At 36.0% G+C, this 26678-nt stretch overlaps 1 protein-coding gene across 1 annotated transcript in view; it reads right to left on the reverse strand.

Moving 5' to 3' along the window:
• The window catches only part of LOC136024895 (zinc finger protein 132-like), a gene marked incomplete in the record, with an annotated part of 96885 nt that extends 78005 nt beyond the window's left edge, over positions 1-18880 (reverse strand). The window contains 2 exon segments of the mRNA XM_065700433.1: positions 6634-6780; positions 18712-18880. Of these exon segments, the coding sequence (XP_065556505.1) occupies positions 6634-6775 (142 nt within the window).
• Positions 18881-26678: the final 7798 nt, after the last annotated feature.

Consider the following 26678-nt stretch of genomic DNA (forward strand, 5'->3'; position numbering starts at 1 on the left):
TCCCCTCGGCAATCCCTCGCTCTTTACGCTAAAGTTTTTAATTGTTTTAAAAAGTAGAATTATGGCAAAGAGTCAAACTTTAGCGTAAAGAGCGAGGGATTGCGGAGGGGACAATACTTTTCATATACGGAGTAATTTATGTTCGTTTTAAGTTTTAATGTCGCTCCTTACTTTCAGTTAAAAAAACTAATTTTTTTAATTTAATTTCTGAACGTTTTTGAATTAATACATGTTTGATTTTGGCTCTCCGCACATAAATTATCAAAATGAAATTTGCATATTATTTTTTTTTTGGCTAAATGGCTTTCTCTTAGTTTTGATCAGACGATTTTGAGAAATAAGGGGTGGGGAAGGAGGCCTAGTTGCGCTCCAATTTAATTATTACATAAATAACTGAAATGAAATTTGCATATTAATTCTTTTTTTGGCTAAATGGCTTTCTCTTAGTTTTGATCTGACGATTTTGAGTAGTAAGGGGTGGGGAAGGAGGCCTAGTTGCGCTCCAATTTTTCGGTTACTTAAAAAGGCAACTAGAACTTTTAATTTTTAACAAACGTTTTTATTAGTAAAAATTATACGTAACTTAAGAATTAACTTACGTAAAAAAATTTTATATTTTTATTATGTATATGAGGGGCTTAATCCCTTCGCTAATACCTCGCTCTTTACACTAAATCTTAAATTTTGTCCCAATTCTTTAAGAATAACCCCTGAATCAGAAAGGCCGTAGAATAAATAGTTTAAATTACTAAAAATACTTTAGCATAAAGAGCGAGGTATTTATCTTCTCCTAAATACCTCGCTCTTTATGATAACGTATTTTTAGAACCCCTCATATGCGTAGTAATCTCTGTTCGTTTTAGGTTTTAATGCTACTCCTTACTTTCAATTGAAAAAACTTTTTCATGTTTATTTTTTCATTATTTTTTTTATAGTAATGCTAGAAAATCCCGCGCCCTTTTCATTGAATTTCTCTTTCCCCATGACATATTCCTCCAAGGAAAGATCCTCCCACATAGCCCCCTCCCCTCAACCCCACCCCCAAACAAAAAAATCCCCCTGAAAACGTCTGTACGCTTCCCAATAACCATTACTGTATCTAAAGACTGGTCAAAGTTTGTAGCTTGCAGCCTCTCCCCGAGGGACTGTGGGGGGTAAGTCATCCCAAAAGACATAGTTATTATGGTTTTCGACTATGCGGATTAAAATCGCTATTTTGCAAAATGGCTATGCGGAACAATAATTAGCGTGGGAGGGGGCCTAGGTGCCCTCCAATTTTTTTGGTCACTTAAAAAGGGCACTAGAACTTTTCATTGCGTTAGAATGGGCCCTCTTGCGACATTCTAGGACCACTTGGTCGATACGATGACCCCTGGAAAAAAAATAAACAAACACGCACCCGTGATCTGTCTTCTGGCAAAAAAAATACGAATTCCACCTTTTTGTACATAGGAGCTTGAAATTTTGCTATAGGGTTCTCTGAATGCGATGGTGTGATTTTTGTTAAGATCCGATGACTTTCAGGGGATGTTTCCCCCTATTTTCCAAAACAAGGCACTCAGGCTCGTAACTTTTGATGACAAAGACTAAATTTGATGAAAGTTATATATTTAAAATCAGCATGAAAATCCGATTCTTTTGATGTATCTTTTACCATCAAAATTCCAGTTTTTAGAGTTTCGTTTACTATTGAGCCGGGTCGCTCCTTACTACAATTCGTTACCACGAACGGTGTTGTTTCCACCAATGGAGAGTAAGAGGCTAGTTCGCCAATTTTTCACACTCTCTGGCATCATCGAATGTGCCTGATTCTACGCTCTACGCTCTCTCAAATGTAAATTCCTGAGGGTGAGAAATTTTTTGTTAATCATGCTAAGCACAATTAGTTTCTGCTAATCTGGTGGACTTCGATTTTCAGAACCTCATGCGGATGCCCATACGATTTAGTCCATGGCGGTGCTGCAGTAGAGACGTATGGATGGCGACAGATCTAGAGCCAAGCGGTGGAAGCAGTAGCACCGACGTTGGGGAAGAAAGAAGACAAATGGATTTTGTAAAGTTGATGTTCAGTGTTTAGGTTTGTAAGGGTGGACCAGTGTGGCATGTGGGCGGTCATTCATCTTACGGGGGAGGTTTTGGCGTTTCACCCCTGTTTCTTTTCTTTTTCAGATAAATGACCTGTTTTCGTTTCTGTAATTACAATTGCTTAGATTCGCTTAAAGCTAAAGTTGCTAGCCTAAAGTTATTTTGCAATAAGTAAGCTTGTAAGCTAAATTTTACTTGGGTCTTCCTGTTCTGGGCCATTGAAAGATAATATTATTCAAAACAAGCCATGGATTTGAACTTCAATTTGGCAGATAAGCAAGGGCCAATTTAAGGTCCAACCCTACAGAAACTGCTTTTGTACAGAAGTGGTGTTTTGTTTTTTAGTTTATATTGAGACCCTGTTTAGAAAGTCTGATTTTTCACAGTTGATATATATGTGTGTTTTGTCAAGTGACTTTTGGAAGAATACAAGTAAGCTATTTTCTACTGCCGTGTAAGATTATTTTTCCATTAAACCAGGCAGGGCAGGAAAAGAGTTTGCGAGAAATATCGCCACTAGTATATCGACAGGGGGCCTGTTTACCCTCCAATGAGATGGCTAGAGATATTAGTGGTAACACAGGTTGGGTGCACCCTCGGCCTAGAGTTTGGTCCTTTTGATCGTTCGATTATGTGAATATACCCTGTAGCAGGGTATGCAGTAAAAGGGTACTAACATACTTTATATTTACGGTACAGTAGTGGTAACCACGAGATATTCCATTACAATATTTGGCACCAGCGAGGCTTCCCCTCCAATATATGGTACAGCACAATTTCTGTATCAATGTCTGGTAGCAGCCGTGATTACCATTCTAATAGCTACGTTTAAGAAAAAGAATCCATCAGAGAAGAGGAGGGGGAGTTGCCCTCCAATCACTATTGAGTCTTAAGAGGGAACTAGAGCTTCAGTTTACAATGAAATGGGACTCCCCTAAAGTTTATACAACCATCTTTTCCATAGAAACCTTATATACTCCTAAGGCATAAGTGGCAACCCTCGCCCCCAGGCTTTGGAGGGGTCGTGTCAACCCTGAAGGCCTTGTTATAGGATATTTGGACTGTTTTGAACAAAATGGCTGTCCCGTTCTTTCTATCGGATGAATTTGTGGAAAAAATACGGGGGGGGGGAGCTAGTAGTCCTCTGATCACTTTTGACTCTTAAAAAGGGTACTAGAACTTCAACCTAGGATCAAATAAGCACCCTCCATAGTTTATATGACCATCCCTGGCTTAAAAGCTTTAAATGTTAATAATGAGCAACTAGTACAATTTCTAGCTCTTATCCCAAGGATTTGAGGGGTTGATATCCCAAAAAACATAATTACTGGATCATTTAACTATGCTGAACAAAATAGCTATCTCAAAATTTTGACAGAATGTGTTCTGAGAAATAAGGGTGTGGAGAGGGGAGTTGGTTGCTCTGGAATCACTTTTGACTCATAAACAAGAGCTAAGAGCTCATATGGTATGAGCTATAACAAAATTCTAAGATCAATCAGTAGATTGATTTAAAAGGAAAATCAGAGGCTTAATGCCAAACGATGTCCTTCTAAATATCAAAATTCATTAAGATCCGATCACCCACTCGTAAGATATAAATACCTAATTTTTTTCTAATTTTTCCTCTCCCTTTGGCCCCCCCCAGATGTTCCAATCTGGGAAAACGACTTTATCAAGTCAATTTGTGCAGCTCCCTGACACGTCTACCAATTTTCATCGTCCTAGCACGTCCAGAAGAACCAAACTCGCCAAATCACTGAACCCCTCCCCCCAACTCTCCCAAAGAGAGCGAATCCAGTACGGTTACATCAATCACGTATCAAGAACATTTGCTTATTCTATCCACCAAGCTTCATCCCGATTCCTCCACTCCAAGGTGTTTTCCAAGATTTCCCCCTCCAACTCCCCCCAATGTCAAAAGATCTGTTCGGGATTTTAAAAAAGAGCTCTGAGACATGAATTCCTTCTAAATATCAAATTTCATTAAGATCTGATCACCTATTCGTAAGATAAAAAAACCCCAAATTTCACGTTTTCCAAGAATTCCGGTTTCCCCCTCAAAATCCCCCCAATGTCGCAGGATCGGGTCAGAATTTAAAATTAGAACTTTAAAGCACAAGATCCTTCTAAATATCAAATTTCATTCACATCTGGTCACCCTTTCGTAAGTTACAAATACCTCAATTTTCAAAATTACCCCCTCCAATTCCACCAAAGAGGGCAGATCCGGTCCGGTTATGTCAGTCACGTATCTTAGACAGGTTTTTATTCTTCCCATCCAGTTTCATCCTGATCTATCCGCTTTAAGTATTCTCTAAGATTTCCGGTCCCCCCCCCAATGACCCTGGATCCGGTTGAGATTTAAAATAAGAGATGTGAGTTACGAGGTCCTTCTAAATATGAAGTTTCATGAAGATCCGATCACTTTGTTGTAAGTTAAAAATACGTCATTTTTTCTAATTTTTCAGAATTAACCACCCCCCAATAGAGCGGATCCGTTCCAATCGGGTAAATCACGTATGTAAGACATCTGCTTATTTTTCCCACAAAGTTTCATCCCGATCCCTCCAATCTAAGCGTTTTCCATGATTTTTGGTTCCCCCACCCCAAATTCCCCCCAATGTCACCAGATCCGGTCGGGATTTATAATAAGAGCTTTGAGACACGATATCCTTCTAGATATCAAATTTCATTGAGATCCGATCTCCCGTTCGTAAGTTATAAATACATCATTTTTTCTAATTTTTCAGGATTAACCCCCCCCCCCAACTACCCCAAAGAGAGTGGATCCGTTCCGGTTATGTCAATCATGTATCTAGTACTTGTGCTTGTTTTTCCCACCAAGTTTCATCCCTATCCCTCCACTCTAAGTGTTTTCCAAGATTTTAGGTTCCCCCCTCCCAACTCCCCCCAATGTCAACATATCCGGTCGAGATTTAAAATAAGAGCTCTGAGACACGATATCCTTCTAAATATCAAATTTAATTGAGATCCGATCACCCGTTCGTAAGTTAAAAATACCTCATTTTTTTCTAATTTTTCAAAATTACTCCCCCCCCCCAACTACACCAAAGAGATCGGATCCATTCCGGTTATGTCAATCATGTATATAGGACTTGTGCTTATTTTTCCCACCAAGTATCATCCCGATCCCTCCGCTCTAAGTGTTTTCCAAGATTTTAGGTTCCCCCCTCCCAACCCCCCCCCCCCCATGTCACCAGATCCGGTCGAAATTTTAAATAATAGCTCTGAGACACGATATCCTTCCAATCATCAAATTTTATTAAAATCTGATGAACCGTTCGTAAGTTAAAAATACTTCAATTTTTCTATTTTTTCCGAATTAATCGGGAAAACGACTATTTCTACTTTAATCTGGTCCGGTCCTTGTCCCTGATACGCCTGCCAAATTTCATCGTCCTAGCTTACCTGGAATGCCTAAAGTAGCAAAACCAGGACCAACAGACCGACAGAATTTGCGATTGCTATATGTCACTTGGTTAATACCAAGTGCCATAAAAAGCGCTACTATGTCCAATTGAATAAGCTTCTTTGAAAGTTTCTACAATAACTCCTTATATACAAAGTGCCTTGGTCAGAAAAAAAACGCATTTCTGATGTGCCCTTTTGATCCTGTTTTGATGCCCCTTTCATCTTAATACTCCTAACCCTACAAGTAGTTGCAATTCTAGTAGAAGTTGGTATAGTTTACTAGTAGTTATAGCAGTAAAAGTAGCAGCGGTAGTTGCGTTAGTAGCAGCATGCAACATGCTACCTTTTCGTCAATAGATCTTCCCTTTTAGCATTCTCTCAGAGTTTCATCTTAATACCCAAATCCATTCTTAAGATTCATTCTTTTGATAACCTAGTAAGCAGACCACTGGTAAGCATGCGGAAAAGTTTAAGTTAAAATAATCAAAGTGTAGGTTTGAATGGTGAGTTCAAATACTAAGTAAATTTACTTAGGATAAAAAGAAGCATTTTTTCTTTAATTTAAAATATATTTGATTCTCAATATTATTAGAAAAATTAGACACAAAAAAATTGACAAAAAAAAGTCCGTGTGCCTTAACAGGGATGTTGATTCAAAATTTAAAATGGAGAAATTTTTGAAAGGGCTCAAATTTTTCGCATTTATATTCAACATTGTAATTTTTAGACAAAGAACCTTGCAATAATCCGCTGTTTATTTACTAAATTTAAATGAATCAATCAAAGCAATTTTGCTTAACCTTCTCTATCAAGCGGGATATTTACCTATATTTTTCTACATTAAAAAAGTCAAAAATCTAAATTTTTATTCAGCAAAATCTGCAAATAAAAAAGACATAAAATAATTTAAATATCCAGAAAAAAATAGGTACCTCCTCCCACCAATGAAAAGAATAATCACATCACATTAAAATTCCATGAAAGATAGAATCACGTCAAGTTACATGTAGATTGAAACAAAGTGTGTCAAAATGTTTCTTTTTATAAAAAAAAAGATCGAAGCGTAAAATAAACAAAAAGAGGATTTCGCACTCTTTCTTTTCCAAAGCATACCTTCTTCCTTTAATGTAAAAGAGCCGACTAAAATCTGGGACGTGCTACAAGAATTGCCCTTAGGAGCATCCAAATCATTAGATGAATGAACAAAACTTGCAACTTCCAAGGGTTCTTTAGTCTCAATTTGCAAAGGATCCATGATTTCTGAAAGACAGACTGATTGAATGAAGCGTAAAACACTACACAAGACATGATAAGGTAAACTATACTAGCAATAAGCAAGGCAACGTTAAGTCAATATAGGCTGACATATCAAGGTTAATTAAAAAAAGCTGCCAATCTAAATAAAGAAAGGACATTAGTGATTTCACATCACAAGAGGCAGCTCTAGAAGACAATAAAGGGGAAAAAGGGACATCCAAAAAGCAATCAACTCTATGTGGTTCTTACAAGGGTTGCCATCAGGTCAAAATAAGTTATGATATGTTATGAGAAATATTAACACATAGCTTTAAATATTTTTTAGTGTAGTATAAATCATGTTCAAGTCTTCAGTTGGGAAGAGGGCATTGACCCTAATCCTCTTTGTGGTAGTTCTGCCTGGTTTTAGTTGGACTGGGTTGTTCATTGTAATTTGTTCTTGGGTTCTGCCTGTTCTTGGTTTTATTTTTTTTTTTTAGTGAATTTTAGTACCTTTCGGCTGAAAAATTTTTTGAATTTAATTTTGGTCACCTCTTGTTTAATGTAGCTCTTTATATTTATTTGAGAAACTTCTTTTCAGAATTTTTTTTTTCACTTAACCTAAATCATAGGACAAAAATAAAAATAGGGCAAAGCAAAAAATTACATATAACTCGTCTTGGATGTAAGGCTAACATTTGTTGAAGTGTAAATTAAAGAAAAAAAGTTGTACAGTCAGTCAGTCCTAACTTACCCAGTCCTGACAATCAGAAAATCATAACTGTACAATTAGCAACATCATATTCATGAATCGGTACCTACTCTCTATCTTTACTAAAATATATATTTTAACCACAAATTTATCCAAGATCAGTCATAAATGATTTAGTTACTGACATAGTTGCCTAGCTGTACCATCTAGAGAGTCCCACTGTAGCTTAGATTAAAGGTCAGGTTTGAGACTACTATATGATGTTAATTGACTGAAGTTTTAACAGGATAGGGATGCAAGAAAAAAATAAGTGGAAATTTTGTTTTGAACAATGAATTTTGTAAGTTGATTTAAGTGGCATGTAAGGCCCAGACTATTTCTTCTACAGGTAAAAAATATTTTGATTTATTTATTTATTAATGAGGCTAGGGAACATGAAACTATCATGTCTTTCCCATAATCTGATAAACTGGTAATTAATTGAAGTAAATTAAATCATTTTTTTATGTTATAGGGGTGAATTGAAACCACTATCTGTCGTATACTTATAACTGACTGGCAGTGTTCTGAATGGCTATGAGTGGCACAATACATTGGAAGTGATCAGAAGTAAAGGACTGTGGGATGCATAAAGAGTCAGAAATTGAAAAAAAATCCTTGATCCCCTAAGTCTAATTGGTTCCCCGAAAACCTTTAGTTCAGAGCTGCCTTCCCTAGTAATTTATAACTAGTGACAATCCACCTCTAGTAACTATCACTTTCACTTAATTTGACATATTTGTTTCACTACTTTCCAAAATTATTGTCTCAAATATTTACTGCACATCAAACACCAGAGATAGATCATTGAATTACTAAGCTATATTCCTAGGCTAGTTAAAGCATAATGTTTATAAGACTATACCATTTCTTCAAAGATTTTCTGGTGACTTGTGAAAAAGAATTTCATCTGAATACATTTACATTCAGTATAACTCTGAGAATTGATGCAAAGAGGGTTATTTTAAGGTTAAGGTTATTTATAATAACCTTATTTATAAGGTAAATATAGATTCAATATTTATAAGGTTATTTGAGGTTAGACAGCTGGACCGTGAGTTTAAATTACGTTTTCTTTTGCTATTCTGTTTAAGTTTCAAAAGTCTGAAAATTTTAGAGAGTTGGATTGAAAAATTATTCTAAAGTGAAAAGAGAAAGCAAGATACCTATGCAGAGAGAGGGGAAGGAGATTTCACGATAAATTTGGAAATGTTTTATTATCGAACTATAAATCAGACGAACGTACAATCGAGACCTTTTTTAATGCTCTTTCAAAACAGGGAGGTTGGGTTTGAACATTGTTTTACTCAGAAATTAAATGGACCCTTAAAGATGATACCTTTTTCTCTTATCTTTTGCAATTTAGTATGAGTCTTATTTTCTTTTACTCTAGGTTTTGGGCATAATATATTAATCTTAAATACATAACAATTGAATGTGTATAGATTAAAGGGTACTTATGTATGATAGGCCTACTGCCAATGCTCAAATCTAAGTTGTGTAAAACCCAAGAACAAACCGGTTTTATCTGTCTGTATCGAGAAACAATTAGCTTATGCTCAGTAAAAAACAAGTGGCGGGTGAAAAAATATATTCGAATTATATAATTTGGGATATATATTTGCACATTAATTAGGGGGGAGGGTGAGGATTAGGTTAGTTTAGGTCACAAACACCAAAAACAAGAAGAACAATAGGGAATTTCTCAAGACAGTGGCTAACAAATTAGAATTCCTTCCGCTATTTCGGCCTTCCAAGGGCCGTCCTTAGAAATACAAAAATATATGAGAAGAAACAACTTAAAACAGGATAAAATCAATAAAACTAAAGTGAAAAGTTTTTCAAAACAGTCCAAGCATCCTTACCTCAGCAAAGTTCAACCAGGACTGATAAATAAATTGTGATGAAACGAGGCAATTCATTGAAATGAAAGAGAATGATTTAAAAACACGTTTTTAATACCAGCCTTGCTTTTTGGCTGCTGATCTCATAGGTCTATCAAACAGTTCGTGGTAACGAACTGTAGTAAGGAGCGACCCGGCTCAATAGTAACCAAAACTCTAAAAAATGGAATTTTGATACCAATAGCTACATCAGGAATCGCATTTTAATGCTGATTTTAAATATATAAGTTTCATCAAGTTTAGTCTTACGCATCAAAAGCTACGTGCCTGAGAAAATTTGCCTTATTTTAGAAAATAGGGGGAAACACCACCTAAAAGTCATAGAATCTTAACGAAAATCACACCATCAGATTCAGCTTTTCAGAGAACCCTGGTATAGAAGTTTCAAACTCCTATCTATAAAAATGTGGAATTTTGTATTTTTTGCCAGATGGCAGATCACGGATGCGTGTTTATTTGTTGTTTTTTTTTTGTTGTTTTTTCCCAGGGGTGATTGTATCGAACCAGTCGTCCTAGAATGTTGCAAGAGGGGCTCATTCTAACGGAAATGAAAAGTTCTAGTGCCCTTTTTAAGAGACCGAAAAAATTGGAGGGCACCTAGGCCCCCTCCCACGCTAATTATTTTCCCAAAATCAACGGATCAAAATTCTGAGATAGCCATTTTATTAAGCGTAGTTGAAAAGCCTTATAATTATGTCTTTGAGGACCACTTACTCCCCCACAGTCCCCGTAGGAGGGGCTACAAGTTAAAAACTTTGACCAGTGCTTACATATAGTAATGGTTATTGGGAAGTGTACAGACGTTTTCAGGGGGATTTTTTGGTTGGGGGAGGGGTTGAGAAGAGGGGGATATGTTGGGGGAGCTTTCCATCGAGTAATTTTTCATGGGGGAAGAAAATTTCCATGAAGGGAGCGCAGGATTTTCTAGTATTAATTAAAAAGAAACAACAACAAAATAAATATGAAAAAGTTTTCTCAACTGGAAATAAGGAGAAACATTAAAACTTAAAACGAACAGAAATTATTACACATATGAGGGGCTCATCTCTTCCTAATAATTCGCTCTTTACGCTAAAGTATTTTTAATAATTTCAACTATTTAGTCTACGGCTTTTGTGATTCAGGGGTCATTCTTAATGAATTGGGATCAAAATTTAAGCTTTAGTGTAAAGAGCGAGGTACTGACGAGAGGGTGAACCTCCTCATATATGTAATAAAAACATGAGAATACAAAAGTACGTTACGTAGGCTAATTTATAAGCTACGTATGTCTTTCACTTATAAAATATTCATAAAAAAAAAGTTCTAGTTGCCTTTTTAAGTAACCAAAAAATTGGAGGGCAACTAGGCTTCCTCCCCCATTCCTTTTTTTCCCAAACTCATTTTATCAAAACTATGAGAAAGCCATTTTGCCAAAAAAAATAAATAAATATAAAAATTTTGTTTTAATTATTCCTCTGCAGAGAGCCAAAATCAAAACATGCATTGACTCAAAAACGTTCAAAAAAACAAGCTTTTTTAACTGAAAGTAATGAGCGACATTAAAACTTAAAACGAACAGAAATTACTTTGTATATGAAAGGGGCAGATTCCTCATCAACGTCCCGCTCTTTACGCTAAAGTTTTTTACTGTTTTAAAAAGTAGAGTTGAGAGAAAGAGTGAAACTCTTTCTTTTTATAAATTAATAACATAACATTATATATTATATATAACATATATTTTATAATATAACATTAATAATCGGCTGTGAGTTTAGAGATGATGGCACTTGAGGTAGTGGAGCTGAGTTTGTCCACTTCAAAAAAAACGACTGTGATAATCAGCTGTCACGAGATAGTCAATAATGTTTAGTGTGAATAGGTCATATGCGACTTTTTGCCATGGAAGAGCCGGTATTGCGTGATTGATCATAGGCTCCTTTTGGTTTGATGTCATATTTCTGGAACAAATTTGACAACTCCGGACATATCCCTCAATGTCTGCATTTAGGCCTGGCCAGTACACTAGCATTCTAGCTCGTTGTTTTCTTTTTTCTGCTCTAAGATGTGCAGCATGAAGCTGCTTCAAGATGTCTGGCCGCAATGCCTTTGGTATTACCAGTCTATCGCCTTTGAATGATTCCTTCATTAGTTGACAGTTCATGTTGGATGTTCCAGAACAGACGTGCCTCTGAATGGCCTGTCTTTTCGCGCTTTGGCCAACCTTCGTGGATGGTTTTCAACAGAACACTAAGTTGATTGTCTTTGGCAGTTTCTTCCTGAATTCGTGCAATTTTCTCATCGCTTATAGCTAAGTGTCTATAAATCTGATGTACATAAACATCTATCTCTGTCTCCAATTTCTTGTCGATACCTGGGAGATGCAGACGGGAGAGAGCATTGGCAACTTTTATTTCTGAACCTGGTCGGAACTGCAGCTGGTAATCGTATGGTTGAAGCTGTAACATTAGCCTTTGTACCCTCGGAGAGGGGGGGGGATCTTGTGGATAGGGTTTGAAACAATCGTTTCAAGAGGGCGGTGGTCAGTGATTACATTCACGCGCCTTCCGTACAAGTAGTGATGGAAGTGCTTGAATCCATATACTATGGCATACAACTCCTTTTCAAGTTGAGAGTACTTCTGCTCAGTTTTGCCGAGTGTGCGGAATGCATAGGCCACTACCTCTCCATCAGAACAGAGACGTGCTCCCAAGCCATGACTGGAAGCATCAACCTTCAATTCCACATTTAGGCTTTTGTAGTTGAAGAAGGAGACGCTTGTTGCAACAGTCTCTTTAAGTTCTATCAGAGTGTTGTCATTTTCTTGGCTCGACGAGAATGGCTCGCATTTGAGTCTGTCTCGAAGACTTTTTTTCTGGTGGAAAGGTCTGGTATGTATTCTGATAGGTAATTCAGCATTCTCAGGAGCGTAAGTAGCTCTTCACAACACTGAGGTCTTGACATTTCTTTGATTGCTCTTAGTTTTTCTGGGTCTGGCTTCATGCCATCTTTACCAATTATATGGCCAAAATAGCATATACTGCTTGCGCTGAAACTGCATTTGTCTTTTGTTGAACTTCACGCCTTTCTTTAGTGCTCTTTCCATACCCACTTCCAATCTTCTGTCATGTTCTTCTTGATTCGATACATACACAAGAATATCGTCAATAATGATGGCCATACCATCCAGCCCTTCAAAGGCTTCTTCTATACGACGCTGGAATTAATCTTGCGCTGAAAGTAGACCAAAGGGCATTCTAAGGAAACAATATCGCCTGTATATTGTCATCTCATATGCAGTTTTGGAGAGGATTAATGACCAATAACCTGACCTGACATTCATTTTTCTGAAAACGGTTGCACCATGCAGCTTGGCTGTGACATCTTCTAGAGTAGGTATAGGGTAGTAAGGGCACTTCATTCATTTGTTGAGGTCTACTGGATCTATGCATAATCCAATAGATCCATTTTTCTTTTCAATTATGACTATAGACTTGACCCATTCAGTTGGTTCTGTGACCTTTTTTATGATTCCATCTTTTTCCATTCTGGAAAGCTCTTTCTGAAGTTTGTCCTTCAATGATTTTGGTACCCTTCTAGCTGGGTGGACAGTAGGTACAGACCAAACTTTTAGATGGATATTGCATTCGCCCTCAAGTCTTCCAATACCTTCAAAGACGCTTTTGTACTCATCAATTATGCTCGTTTGTTCAGAGTTAATATTTAGTACCAGTTTGATGAGGTTCAAGTCTATGCTGGATCAATTCCCCACAATAGGAGTAGAAGCTGAATCAACCACATAGAGTTTGTGAGACCCTTTAGGATGCTGTTTGTAGCTACAGACAAGGTCGCAAGTGCCAATGACAGGGATTCGGGCTCCACTGTAGCTGGTCAATTGTTGGTTTGTTGGCAAGAGATTCGGCTTTTGGTCAAGCTTGTTGAAGACGTTCTTGGAATGACATTGGCTAAGGCTCTTGTGTCAATTTTAAAGCTGACTAACAGTTGGTCGTTCAACTTTAATGGAACAAGGGCTTCATCTTTGCCACTATCTCTCTTGATGGCATATAAGAAGACTGTATCTTCCCTACCCATTCCTGCTTCAACTGAGTCTGTTTCTTCATCAATGGTACATTCTTGTTACTGCAACAGACTTTCACAAAATGATTTGGTTTTTTGCAATGAGTGCAGATTTTCCCTTTTGCTGGGCATGAATGATTTGCTGTTCTTTTGAATGGCTTGATTTCTGATTCTGCACACAATGTGGTCCCGTATCATTTGATCTGGTTCTGTTGAAAGACATGGTTTGGCTAATGTTTTTAATTCTGTAATGTATCTTTCAGTACTTTTGCTTTCTAACTGGTCCCTCTTCTGGAATATATATCTTGCAAACAGCAGGTTTTTTTGGGCTCGCATGATCTTTAAAATATTTAAGAAGGGGCTCAACTTTATTGGCTTCAGTCTTTCCCAATTCGAATGTGTTGAAGATCTCCCTGCCTTTTTCTCCCACCCAGATAAGGAGGAATGCACAATGAGATTTTTCAGTCTTATCTGCCAGTGATCTAATAAGCATCAGCTGTGCATGCTGTTTGAATCGGTTCCTGCAAGGAACCAATTCAAACCCATTCAAAAGAATGGGTTGTCCCAATCGCAATCTCTTGCTCTCCAACCCATTCAAAAGAATGGGTTGTCCCCTTTGCAATATCTCGCTCTTTACGCTAAAGCTTTTAATTGTCTTAAAAAGTAGAATTGTGGCAAAGAGTCAAACTTTAGCGTAAAGAGCGAGAGATTACAAAGGGGACAATCCATTTCATATATGGAGTAATTTCTGTTCGTTTTAAGTTTTAATGTCACTCCTTACTTTCAGTTAATTTTTTTTTATTTAATTTCTGAGCATTTTTGAATCAATGAATGTTAAATTTTGGCTCTCTGCAGAGGAATAATTAACACTAAATTTGGATTTTTTTTCTTTTTTTGGCTAAATGGCTTTCTCATAATTTTGATCAAATGATTTTGAGAAAAAAGAGCAGGGGAGGAAGCCTAGCTGCCCTAGTAGAAATTTTAATTTTTTGCAAATTTTTTTATTAGTAAAAGATATATGTAACTTATAAATTAACTTACGTAAATAACTGTTGTATTCTCATGTTTTAATTACATATATGAGGGGGTTGACCACTCGTCGATACCTCGCTCTTTAAACTAAAGCTTAGATTTTGTCACAATTCCTTAAGAGTGACCTCAGAATCACAAAGGCCGTAGAATAAATAGTTGAAATTACTAAAAATACTTTAGAGTAAAGAGTGAGGTATAACGAGGAGGTAAACCCCTCATATGTGTAATAATTTTTTTCGTTTCAAGTTTTAATGCTGCTCCTTACTTTCAGTAGAAAAAACTTTTCAAATTTATTTTTTCATTGTTTTTTCAAGTAATGCTAGAAAATCCTGCGTGCCCTTCATTGAAATTATCTTCCCCCATGAGAAGTTTCTCCATAAAAATATCCCCCCACGTAACCCCCCCCCAAAAAAAAAAAACTCTCCCCCCTAAACAAAAAAAATCCCCCTGAGAACGTCTGTACACTTCCCAGTAACCATTACTATATGTAAACACAGGTCAAAGTTTGTAACTTGTACCCCCTCCCATGGGGATTGCGGGAGAGTAAGTTGTCCCTAAAGACATAGTTATTGGGTTTCCCGACTATGGTGAATACAATGGCTATCTCAGAATTTTGATCCAGTGACTTTTGGGAAAAATGAGCATGGGAGGGGGCCTAGGTGCCCTCCAATTTTTTTGGTCACTTAAAAAGGGCACTAGAACTTTTCATCTCCGTTAGAATGAGCCCTCTCGCAACATTCTAGGATCACTCAGTCGATACAATCACCCCTGGGGAAAAAAAACACGCTTCCATGACCTGTCTTCTGGCAAAAAATGCGAAATTCCACATTTTTGTAGATAGGAGCTTGAAACTACTACAATAAGGTTCTCCAATACGCTGAATCTGATGGTGTGATTTTCGTGAAGATTGTATGACCTTTAGGGGGTGTTTCCCCCTATTTTTTTAAATGAGGCAAATATTCTCAGGCTTGTAACTTTTGATGGGTATAACTGATCTTAATGAAACTTATATATTTAAAATCAGTATTAAAATGCGATTCTTTGATGTAACTATTGGTATCAAAATTCCATTTTTTAGAATTTTGGTTACTATTGAGCCAGGTCACTCCTTACTAAAGTTTGTTACCATGAAATGTTTCATCACCATATTATGTTTAATTAGAGAATTTAGTTTTTATTTATTTGGAGAATATTTTTTAACAGGATTATCAGAATTTGTAAATTTACTAAGAGTATACTGGACTCTTTTAGAGGTCCTGATACAGAACTGTCACAGCAGTAGCAATTGTACTTGAAAATAGATGTGAATAGTGAATCAATAGGTACAGTAGCCAACTTTTTTGTAAAAATAGTAGGCCTACATACCTTAAGTATTTATACTATAAATTTATTATTAGTAGTTTATTCACAATCATTAAAAGAATCCTTTCTAAATTTGTATTTACAACATAATCTAGCTAAGATAAAAGAAAATATATTATTTCATGGCTTTTTTTATTCACTTTCATAATTTAATATTTACTTTTGGGATAAATTACATTGTGAGCCCTAAAGACTCAAAGCATTCCATAGTAACTAGAAGTTTCAAAACCTGTTTCTAAGAAAACTGCCAAGTGAGAAAAAAATTGAAAGTTGTGGCTGATTTGGGAACAGTAGGGTAAAAGACCTCTTTTTGGGAAAGACCCCTTTTCTATGGCATCCCAGAAGAATGGTAATGGCTTTTTGCACTATGCCTATTTTACTACACCATGATGCAATGCAAGGGCAGTAACAAGAACCCCACCTTCTTGGTCGAATTTTTCTCCAAAAAATTTGTCAGAATTAATTAATAATGTGGTCTCCGTTTTGAAAAACAATTGAAAAAAAAAATTATGTTTAACATTTGTGATTTATCAAATAAATATTGACCAATAAAATTTATGCTTTTAGAATTGGAAGAAAGTAAGCTCTCTGTTCATATGTGAATAAAACTGAAACGATAAAAGGATATATACACCAAATTAAAATAATTGGTATTGCCAAAAAGAGGTCCTTGTAGGCAAGTCAATAAACTAATAATTTCAAGTGTTTGATCTTAAACAATTTTAATAATAACCATATTGGTGTATAGCTTAGATTTTTAGCTTTTCTCTTATATATACATTTTTTCCCAAATCCTCTTTGGTAACAAGATGTGAGGGTTCAAGTTTAACATAATTTTGCTCAATTGGATAATGGTATAGTAAAATTATATTTTTTTTAAATGCAGGAATTTGTATTCATGATACAATTTTACTATTAGGACTAGTGAAAATAACAATAACCATTCCTAAACAAGGTTGTAATTTGCTATGGGGCAGGAGGCCAACTGCCCCCTCCAGACCCAGGCCAGTTAAATTTAGTATATCTTTGCCTTTTGTTGTAGTAGCCTATATGACTTTTTTTCAGTTTTCATGGTAATTTTCATGTCACTTGGGAAAATTTACTACAACTTTGCCCCCCTCTCCCAGGATTTTGTCAAAATTACACCACTGTTCCTAAAGCAACTAAAAATGGCAATTTTTGTCTCAGAAGCCAGTATTTTTATAAACTTGCTGGTAGACTATTGGTTTTTGGCACTGTTTAACTGTTGGGCCACATTAAGGGCTCAAAATAGAACTTCTCTCAAAAACAGTTAGGCTATGTAACAATAAAAAAGCATAAAAATAGGCATTAGTTGATACACACCTATTCACTTCCACCCTGACTAAATTTGTTGAACACAGAAAAAGTTAGTAAATTCATTGACAGAAGTTTTGTATTTTTCTCCCATTAATTTTCATTTACTTTAGCCTATTCAGTAGAATTTCCTAGGTTAGTGTTTCTTCAAAGGCTACCTCACTATCAATGCATGTAAAGTATGATTTTTTTTTAACAGGATGGGCTATCCAGTGTTGCTATGTCAAAATTTGGCACTGTTTAACTGTTGGGCCACATTAAGGGCTCAAAATAGAACTTCTCTCAAAAACAGTTAGGCTATGTAACAATGAAAAAGCATAAAAATAGGCATTAGTTGATACACACCTATTCACTTCCACCCTGACTAAATTTGTTGAACTAATTATTGGTTGAACTTTTCAGGTGTAGATTTCAAAAATAAGAATTTGTAGGCTATAAATAAGTTTATATAAAATAAGAATTATAAGCTGACAGATAGAATTCTAGCCATGCAAAAGTAAGCTTTGATTTTGTTTTTTCATATTAGGGCTATTTGGATGAATGTTGGGTTATATCCTGCAATTTGATTCACATAGGCCTTAAGACAGCAATTCAAGAGTTTGAATTTGCTTTTGAAGACTTGTGTAGATACTTGGAAGTCTTTGTTTCATCCTTTTGATGCTCTAGGTTTGTCCTTAGCTTGGTAATTTGGAGCTAGAGATAAAACCATGATGAAGCAAGACCCTAGTGGTCATAAAGCATTGTTAATCCAATTACTATTTTTACTAGATGCTTCAAGATGTGTCCAGGGCCAAAAACATACTCTAAGAAGGTACTGCCAAGCTTCTATGTTAACCCTTTTCTGGTTTCTAATTCTTAGAAAATTGCTTACTCAAAAGGTCTATAAAAGTGAAACCCTTGCAAAATAGATCTTCTACTTAAATGACAAGAAAAAAAGTGTTTTTAGTATCATAACTTTGTTCATTTCCAATTTATGAAGTTTCCAAGAATTGGAAACTTCCAGGAAATATATTTCCTAAATTTAGATATAAAACACTGATATGACTTAAAATTCTTCTCAAGTATCAAAAATTGCACTTTCAGAGCTAAAACCAGAGAAAGAGAAACTGATAGCTGGAAATTAAGGTAAGATGTTGTTTTGCCAAAATTTAATTGATATAGACCAGTGAAGCATGCAAAATTCTAAGACTTAAAAATCAGAAGACAGTTAACACATAAACTTAGCAATAGGCTACCTTCTCAGAGTATGTTTTTAGATATGGGTTAATCACTAAAATTTTCATTCTCCTAACATAACTGCTTTCAAAGATAGCAAAAAGTAGCTAAACTGGAATTTGACTGGAAACTTAATCTATAGCCTAGTAGGGTATTTCCAAATTCAAAACAAAAAGAAGTCAAACTAGAATTTTATCCTCTGTTTAGGGTAGCTCAACAAAGCCAAAGTCTTATCATTTAGGATTTTTCATAGATAATTTTGCTTTTACAGCATGAATACAACATTTTCCAAGATATTACCTGAACAATTTAACCCACTAATTCCACTAATCTGGTCCCTTCCTATCTGTTCAAATATACCAGAGAGTAAGTATGTTAGATCATTTCTCAATTTACTCTGACCTCAAATTAATGTGAAATATGTCAAATTCGAAGGAAATTAAGCCAGTGCTAAATCATTGAATTATAATAGAAACTTTACAAATGTCTTATGTTTGAATTTTATTGCCCAATCTGACAAGTAAAAACAGTGTTTTTGTGATGCAGTTTTGTTTGAGCTCAACCATGTGCATTTTTTTCCATTTTTGCGTGAAACAAACAAGGTGGGTAAACCAAACCGTCATTGGTTAAACCAGCTGTTTGACGGAAAAAAGGCCTAAAATTCACTGAACCAGATCATGTATCACTTAACTTGCTATTGGTAGGGGGTTATTCACCTGCAGCAACTGCCTGCGCCAAAAAACAGGAATCAAAATAATGCAACTATGTATTGTCATACAGCAATTAAAATACATCTACTACAAAACAAAATAATAAATAATACGTTTTTACACATTACAACATGTCACATACTTCCAGACATAAAAATTTAACTAGATAAAATAAGGATACTAAAAACAGCTGAAGTATAAAATAGGATAACTCTAAAATCAATTATTTTAGAGGCAAAACAAATATTACAGGGAATGAACCAAACCAGTAGTCTCGACAAATATACCTAAAAGGTCTGTGCTTAGTCGTCTAACCCAAAGAGGTGACGTGTGGTATCCCAAAGATGAACTCATTGTGAACGCTTTAAATACCTTCTCACAGCAATTCCTGGTCAATGTTGGTATTACCTGAGCAATTGTTATGGGTCATGAAACTACTGTTAAAAGATACATTTCCACTTTTTGAACATCTTTTCTCTCTTGCAAAACTACTAAAAACTCACCGCTATGGAGTAATCCCTGCCCAAATATTCTTCTATTTATACATATAGAATTGCAATCATTCCATTTTCGTTGATCGGATATATGAATTCGCAAATCTGTAGAAGTTTAGAAATAAAATTGGGCTATATATTTGCACATTAGGGGGATGGCTGTAAAGCAGTTTTTACCTACCATTCTCTATGAACTCTTTTCATACAAGGATGACAATGGAATCTCTGGAAAGAATGTATCTCAGTTGGTTTAAAGCGGATATCTAGGCTAATCATTGGCTAATCATTGTGTTGGCTAATCATTCCTTTGTAGATAATGTAGCTCTTGAGTCTTATCTTCTCTGCAAAATATCTTGCAAGGAGATATTTTCTTCTGGAATGAAGAGACTGAAACCCCAGTTCATAGTACGTAGCTGCAATAGGAGTAGATTTTAGGCTACCAAGGGCTCTTCATAAAATTACATAGAGGGTAGTGTCAAGTTTCTCAAGGAGTAATTTCTTTGCTTATCCATATATGAATTATCCATAGTCTATCTTAGATATTAGCACTGACTTGACAATAGTTGAAGCTGGGGGACTCTTCTTCTTCCAGGGCAGAGAACAAAAACGAAGTTTTTCGTTTGTTTGAGACGGCCAATCGGCTCATCAAAATGGGTTTCCATGTCATTTCAAGTCGAGACCATTCATCTCTTCTCTTTAAATGAATATTTCTTTTCTTTCTTTGCTGTTTTTTTAGTTTTGCCAACATCTCAAAAGAGTAAGCAGGAAGGCCAAGCTACTGCTACTACTGTTACTACTAATAACTCAACACAACACCAAGCCGCCTGAGGCCAACACAGCAATGCACGCTCCTCCCTCATCCCAATCTGTTCAAAGCCTCCCTCCTTACACTCTCCCAGGAAGCTCCCATTTCCTTTAAATCCTTTTTTATGACATCCTCCCACCCCAGACGAGGACTACCTGCGCAATATGTCTTCCTTCATCCGCAGAACGTGCCCGAGTCATCTCGAACTTTCTTTTCAAAGCCCTTGAAAATCATTTCAAAGTCCTAGAAAGTGGGATTAAACAACACTTTTAGTACAGGCCTACTCTTTGAAATACGGTCAATCAGCCAGGTACCCAGAACAATCCGTAGGCAATTTATCTAAAAAAAAACATCTAATAAATCTTCATCCGCTTTTCGAAGTGCTCATGCTTGAGAGCCATTTTTAATCACTGACATTACTGTACCTCCCAATATTCTAATCTTAGTTTACAGACATCACGGCCAACAACAAATGAGTTTTGGTAAGTAAAAGAGTGCAAGTCAAAAACTTTGAACAGCCCTTATCACTAAGATGATCAATTTTATGTCATTTGTAAATATAATTTATCCTGTTGTTATTAAATATATTACCCATTAATTTTCCAAGTGCATTTATAGTAAAGTCAGAAGGACTCCCTACTTAAAATGATCTCTAAATAAGGATTTAGATAATAATATTTATTCTTCTTATCGAAAAAAGGTAATACTCTACTAAAAACTTGCATGCGTTAATTTTGATCACATGAAACTTTAACTGAACTACAGTTGACTTCATAAAACATTTGGGTAAGGTTATGGCTCAAATTTGTCCAAATGTTTTAAAAGAAATATTTAAAGCCGAAATAACTAGATATGGACTAAAACTGACTTAACTATAGTGAATTTCAGTACATAGCAGGAAAAAAGCTGGTAAGCTCGTTCTTGTGAATTCATTTTTCTTGTGAATACTTCCCAATCAAACGGTGACAAACTATACCTGGTAACAAACTATGCATAAGGGCTCAATGGTAGCTGAATATCCAAAAATCGGAGTTTTGATATCAATGGATGCATAAGCAGAATCAGCCATTTGTTCAGCCTTCCGTTCTGATACAATAATCATTGAATATAGTGTAACCAATTAAAAGTTATGAGCCAAAGAGAACTTGCCTAATTTTTGAAAAAAGGGGGGGAGGAAAACCCAGCCACGTCACACGTTTCCTAATCCCTAAGTCGGCTGATGATAATTTTCGTACATCCATTTTGTTTAGTATAGTTGAAAGGTCCCAAAACCACCCCTTTTGGGATAACATGCCCCCCTCAACCCCTTAGGGAAAGGTTTGTCAGTTATGAAACTTACCCTATGTTTACGCATAGTATTTGTTATTGGAAAGAATACAGACATTGTTTTTAGGAAGGAGGACTGAATTTTCGGCCATTTTGTCCAAATATTTTGAAAAAAATATTTGAAGCCAAAGGAAGGTTTTTTAGCAGGAGAACTGTCCACGATAGGGGACGTTTCCGTAGGTGAACTTTTCAGGGGAAATCTTACGCTCGGAGGATTTTACAGAATATCTGTAAGAAAGTCTTTTTATTTGCCTTACCTTTTCCGCCGATTCTAATTTTTGTCGATAATAATGTTTAGGGTAATAGTCAGGGGGAAATTTTCTTCGCGTTTAAATTGTCTAGAAGAGTTTTTTGATTTTCAAGGGGAATAATTCTCCATGGACGGAAAAATTCACTCGTAAAAGGCTTTGGATTCCTGGTATCGTTTGTAAGCCATCATAAATGAAACTCTTTTCTAAATGAAGGTATCCTTAGAAGAATTTTTTAGGTAATACTGTCCACAATAAGTTTTTGGGGTAATTTTAAGCAAAAATAGAGCTGCCAGAAGGACATTTTCTTGACGTAGGGGTATTCTACATGAGAGGTGCTTTCTATGGGGTGAGGGGACTTTCCATGAAGGAGCAGAAGGATTTCTTGGTATTATTTAAAAAACTATTAGAAATTAGCAGGTTTTAAACCTTTACAGTTAGGGGAGGAGGCAGTATCGAAAATTTTGTTTGTAGTTATTTTTATTTGTTTTAAACTTGGTTTCCATTTCCAGTTTTAGTTTTATTCGTGGATTTTTCGATTCATTTAAACTAGTACTTGTTGCATATTTGCTCTCTATGATTTCTTATTTAATTTATACTTGTTTTGGGTTTCATTTATACTTAATAGCAAAATATTGTGTTTTTTTTAGCTTGATTTGCATATCAAATTTAAGCTTTGCTCGTCTGAACATTCATTTATTTATTTATACTAGTACATGTTATATATTTTTGGTGTGATTCCTTATTTAATTTCTCTTCATTTTGGTTTTCATTTATTCTTTAACAGTAATTTCTGGTCGTTTCGATTTTGAGTTATTGCAGGATTTTATGTCAACTGATCTCAAAGTTTATATAGCCTTTACTATTCTTTGACAAAATTCTTCTCGGGAAGTTCTTTTTCAATTATATTTTTTCGTTTTTGATTACCAAAATTTCAAGTTTTTCAAAATTCCTTATTCCAAAATAATTTTTTGGTTCAGAACAAATTCCAAATAAAACTATGTGGGTCTTTAACCGTCTTGGAAAATAAACAATAAAATGAAACTGAATATTTGACATATAATGATAATAATTGCTTAATGCTTATCAGCTCAAGAATTTGTTTCACTCATTACCGGAGTTAAAGTTTTGACACTTCTAGTCCCAAGTGTTTCTGCCGCTCCATTTTTGCAAAATTGTATCTACGTAAGAGTATCTCTACGAAGTGCACCACTCCACCCGGTCAACCTATTCTTGAGAGACATCGAATTCCATTTTAAATGGAAGTGAAATCAGTGCGCATTAATTTAATAGTTACATATGGATTGAATACTCATAAAACTTAAATTCTGTCTTCTGTTTCACCTTCAGCCATTTTTCTAGTGGGGCTCAAAGGCCTCGAGAAACAGCCATAAAAGGGCTGTTTCTCAAGTTATTGCAAACAGAATTAAAACATAAAAACATAAAATCTGTTTTTATCTAAACAGAATTTTGTAAGTGGAAAGACAATTTTGCTCTGCTGAAGCAATACAATGGTAGTAAAAGACATAAGAATTGTCTGTCAACATGGGCAGAATTTCAGATAGTTAGCACTGATACTTTGGTACAGCAAGTCAAAATAGTGCTCTTTAGGGGCTTTTCCAGGCCAGTCAGCGTGTCCCTAGGTGGTGATAGGAGAACGCTCCATAGGATACCTCCATAGGAGGCACGGACCAAGGGGAGCCTTGCCCCTTAGGGTCCATAATAGAAACTAGGGCACCCCCGCCGGGACTATAGAAACAGGTGGAGAAGGGCAAAAGCCCCTCAAATTTACACCAAACAGGTCCCAACGGTGTGTCCACACGTCCTATGACTTACAAAACTTATCCTGTTAACAAGATAAATTGCATGGTGAGGTAGAGCACCATTGTGGGAGGATCCTGCATAGGGGAACAACTGTGACAGGGCGAAAGATCCCGAGTTATGGATAACAGCCTCTGCGAAGGGCCACCTCGACCATTTTGGGGTACCTATGAGAATGAGGACCTTAAGGTCAAATCTATTCCCATTTGAAGAGTGGCACACATCAAAAAAGTATAGCCGAGTAAACGACAGAGCATACGCACGGGATTATGAGCAATGGATAGTCCTTCTAGGCAAGAGAGAGAGAGAGAGAGAGAGAGAGAGAGAGAGAGAGAGAGAGAGAGAGAGAGAGAGAGAGAGAGAGAGAGAGAGAGAGAGAGAGAGAGAGAGAGAGAGAGAGAGAGAGAGAGAGAGAGAGAGAGAGAGAGAGAGAGAGAGAGAGAGAGAGAGAGAGAGAGAGAGAGAGAGAGTCAAAAACACACACACAGAGAGACAGGCAAACAAATGGTCAGACACAGAGGCACAGGGAGAAAAACGGAAGCACAAACACATAAACACACAAAAACAGGCACAGAAACATGCCAACAGATGGTCAACCAGACAAACACACAGGCACTAGCACATGGGTACCTGCAAACAACCTACTACCACACCAATTTTCAAATATCTGCATTCAAAGCTAGGTTCGTTTGGGTTCAGAAACGTGCCCTGGCACCTACTGAACCCGAACAGTCCTAGCTTTGAATATAGTTGTTAGTGCTCGTTTTGGGTTAATTTTTTTCTCATTTTGACTTTGACTCAGCTATTTATTGAAATTTCTCTTCGTTTTGAGTTTCATTTATTTACTGACAGTGATAGTATGGGTTAATATTTGTATGCTGGAAAAACTTTTTCAACAGTTTCCAATCCTGACATAAACAGTATTTTTTAATTTAATTTATAGCTAGTGAAGTTTACCTGAGAAATTAAACTTAATGTCATTTTCAATTGATTTTATCTATGCTCTTTGACAACCTTGATACACTTACACTGTTTAAATTTATTTAAATTGTAAGAGCAGTAATTGTAATAGTAATATCCACTAAAGTCTCAACTTAATACCCCCCCTCCCTTCCCACCGTTCGTTCTCGACACATGCCTCAGGTGTCTTATTGGCAGCCACAAACACAATGGCTTTCGATTTACTTTAAAGCAACATTAAGTTTTAAAGCATAATGAGCCAATTGCATAATTGCAGGGGGTTGACATGGCTAATACCTCCAAGGACATAGTTGCTGGACCATTCCACTATGTTGAACACAATGGCTGTCTCAAAATTTTGACTGCCTGCATATGGAAAATAAATGGGCTTGAGAGACGTCTGCTTGCCCTTCAATCTCTTTTTACTCTCAAAAAGGGTAACAGAATATTTAATATTGAATCAAGTTAGTTCCATTAAAAGTTTCAATGATATTTCTAGCTATCATAGAGTGGTGCTGCATATGATATTGCTTATATGCCAATTTGAAAGACTGCATGCATAGTTTTTCCGTTTGATTGATAAAAGTCTCCCTAAATTTTTCATCTTAATGCCCTTTACATCATTAGTCACAGTAGTTATGGTGGTAATGTTAAAAATGTACATATAGTGCCTTCTGGCTAGTTAAAATTCCCCAACAACTTACCTTTAAAGATCTGAATCAACAATATAAGTGTTTCTTTAGATATTGCTTTGTCACCTTTTTGAAAGTCCACTGACTCGTACTTTTTTTTATTTATTTAGTTAAACATACGCCTAAATATTCCTTGAAAGCTTTACCTTAATACCTCTGCTTCCGCAGTAACAATAATAAAAGCATCATTAGTAGCAGTATTTTAATAGCACCTTCGTTTTCAGCTTAAGTTTCGTTAAAGTTTCAGCTTAATAAATACCTACAATCGTTCCTGAACCATTTCTGATATGTTCGTTTGACAACCTGTATGGGAATAGTTTGTTTCGAATTAGTTCCATACAATTTCTCTATATCATAAATTTTTACCTGAATATCCTTAGTTGTAGTAGTAATAGAAGTAGTAAAAATAGTAAGAGTAGCAGCAGTATGGGTAGACTCAGTAGCATTAAGATGCAAATATTTTCCTTTGGTTTGTTCAACATCCCTCGCAACAAACCATGTTAGTTTCAATTTCATACACCAAACTGTCCCTAAGATATTGCTGTTCCACCCTTTTGACAACCTGCACGCAGCAGGCATATTGTGATTCAGTTCATCTTCCCCCTTAAAATTTCACCTTCTCACCCTTAGGCATAATTGTAGTATTACAGTAGTAATATAGATATTGCTAGTAACAGTATTGAATAGCGGTAGTACTACTAACAGCAGTAGTATTAACCTATTGCCTTTTGGTTAGTAGAACATTCATCTCATAAAGTCCCAAAAGTTTCAACTTTATGCAATTAGACATTGCTAATATGTCCTTTTACTAGCCTCTATGTTCATATACTTCTTGACAGTTTCATGTCAACCCTCTTAGCCGTACCAATAGTTGCAGTATAAGTAGCAGTAGTAATAGAAGTAGTAGTAGTAGTAGTAGCAGTATATGCAGCAGTAACATTAGTATTAGAAGTAGTGTTCATATATTGCCTTTTGGGTATATGATCATCCCCTTTACATATTCTCTGACAGTTTAACTTAATAACCAACTCAATTCTTGAGATACGCTATTTTGGCAATGTGTAAGCACGTAGCATCTTTTAATTTAGTTGAAATTTCCCCTTAATACTGTAAATATAGTAGTGTGGTACTATTAGCAGTGGTAGTCGTAGTACTATTGGTGGCATGCCAATATTGCCTTTTTGATCATCTCCCTCATCATTTATTGAATA

Source organism: Artemia franciscana, chromosome 3, assembly GCF_032884065.1.
Source record: "Artemia franciscana chromosome 3, ASM3288406v1, whole genome shotgun sequence".
Taxonomy (NCBI): domain Eukaryota; kingdom Metazoa; phylum Arthropoda; class Branchiopoda; order Anostraca; family Artemiidae; genus Artemia; species Artemia franciscana.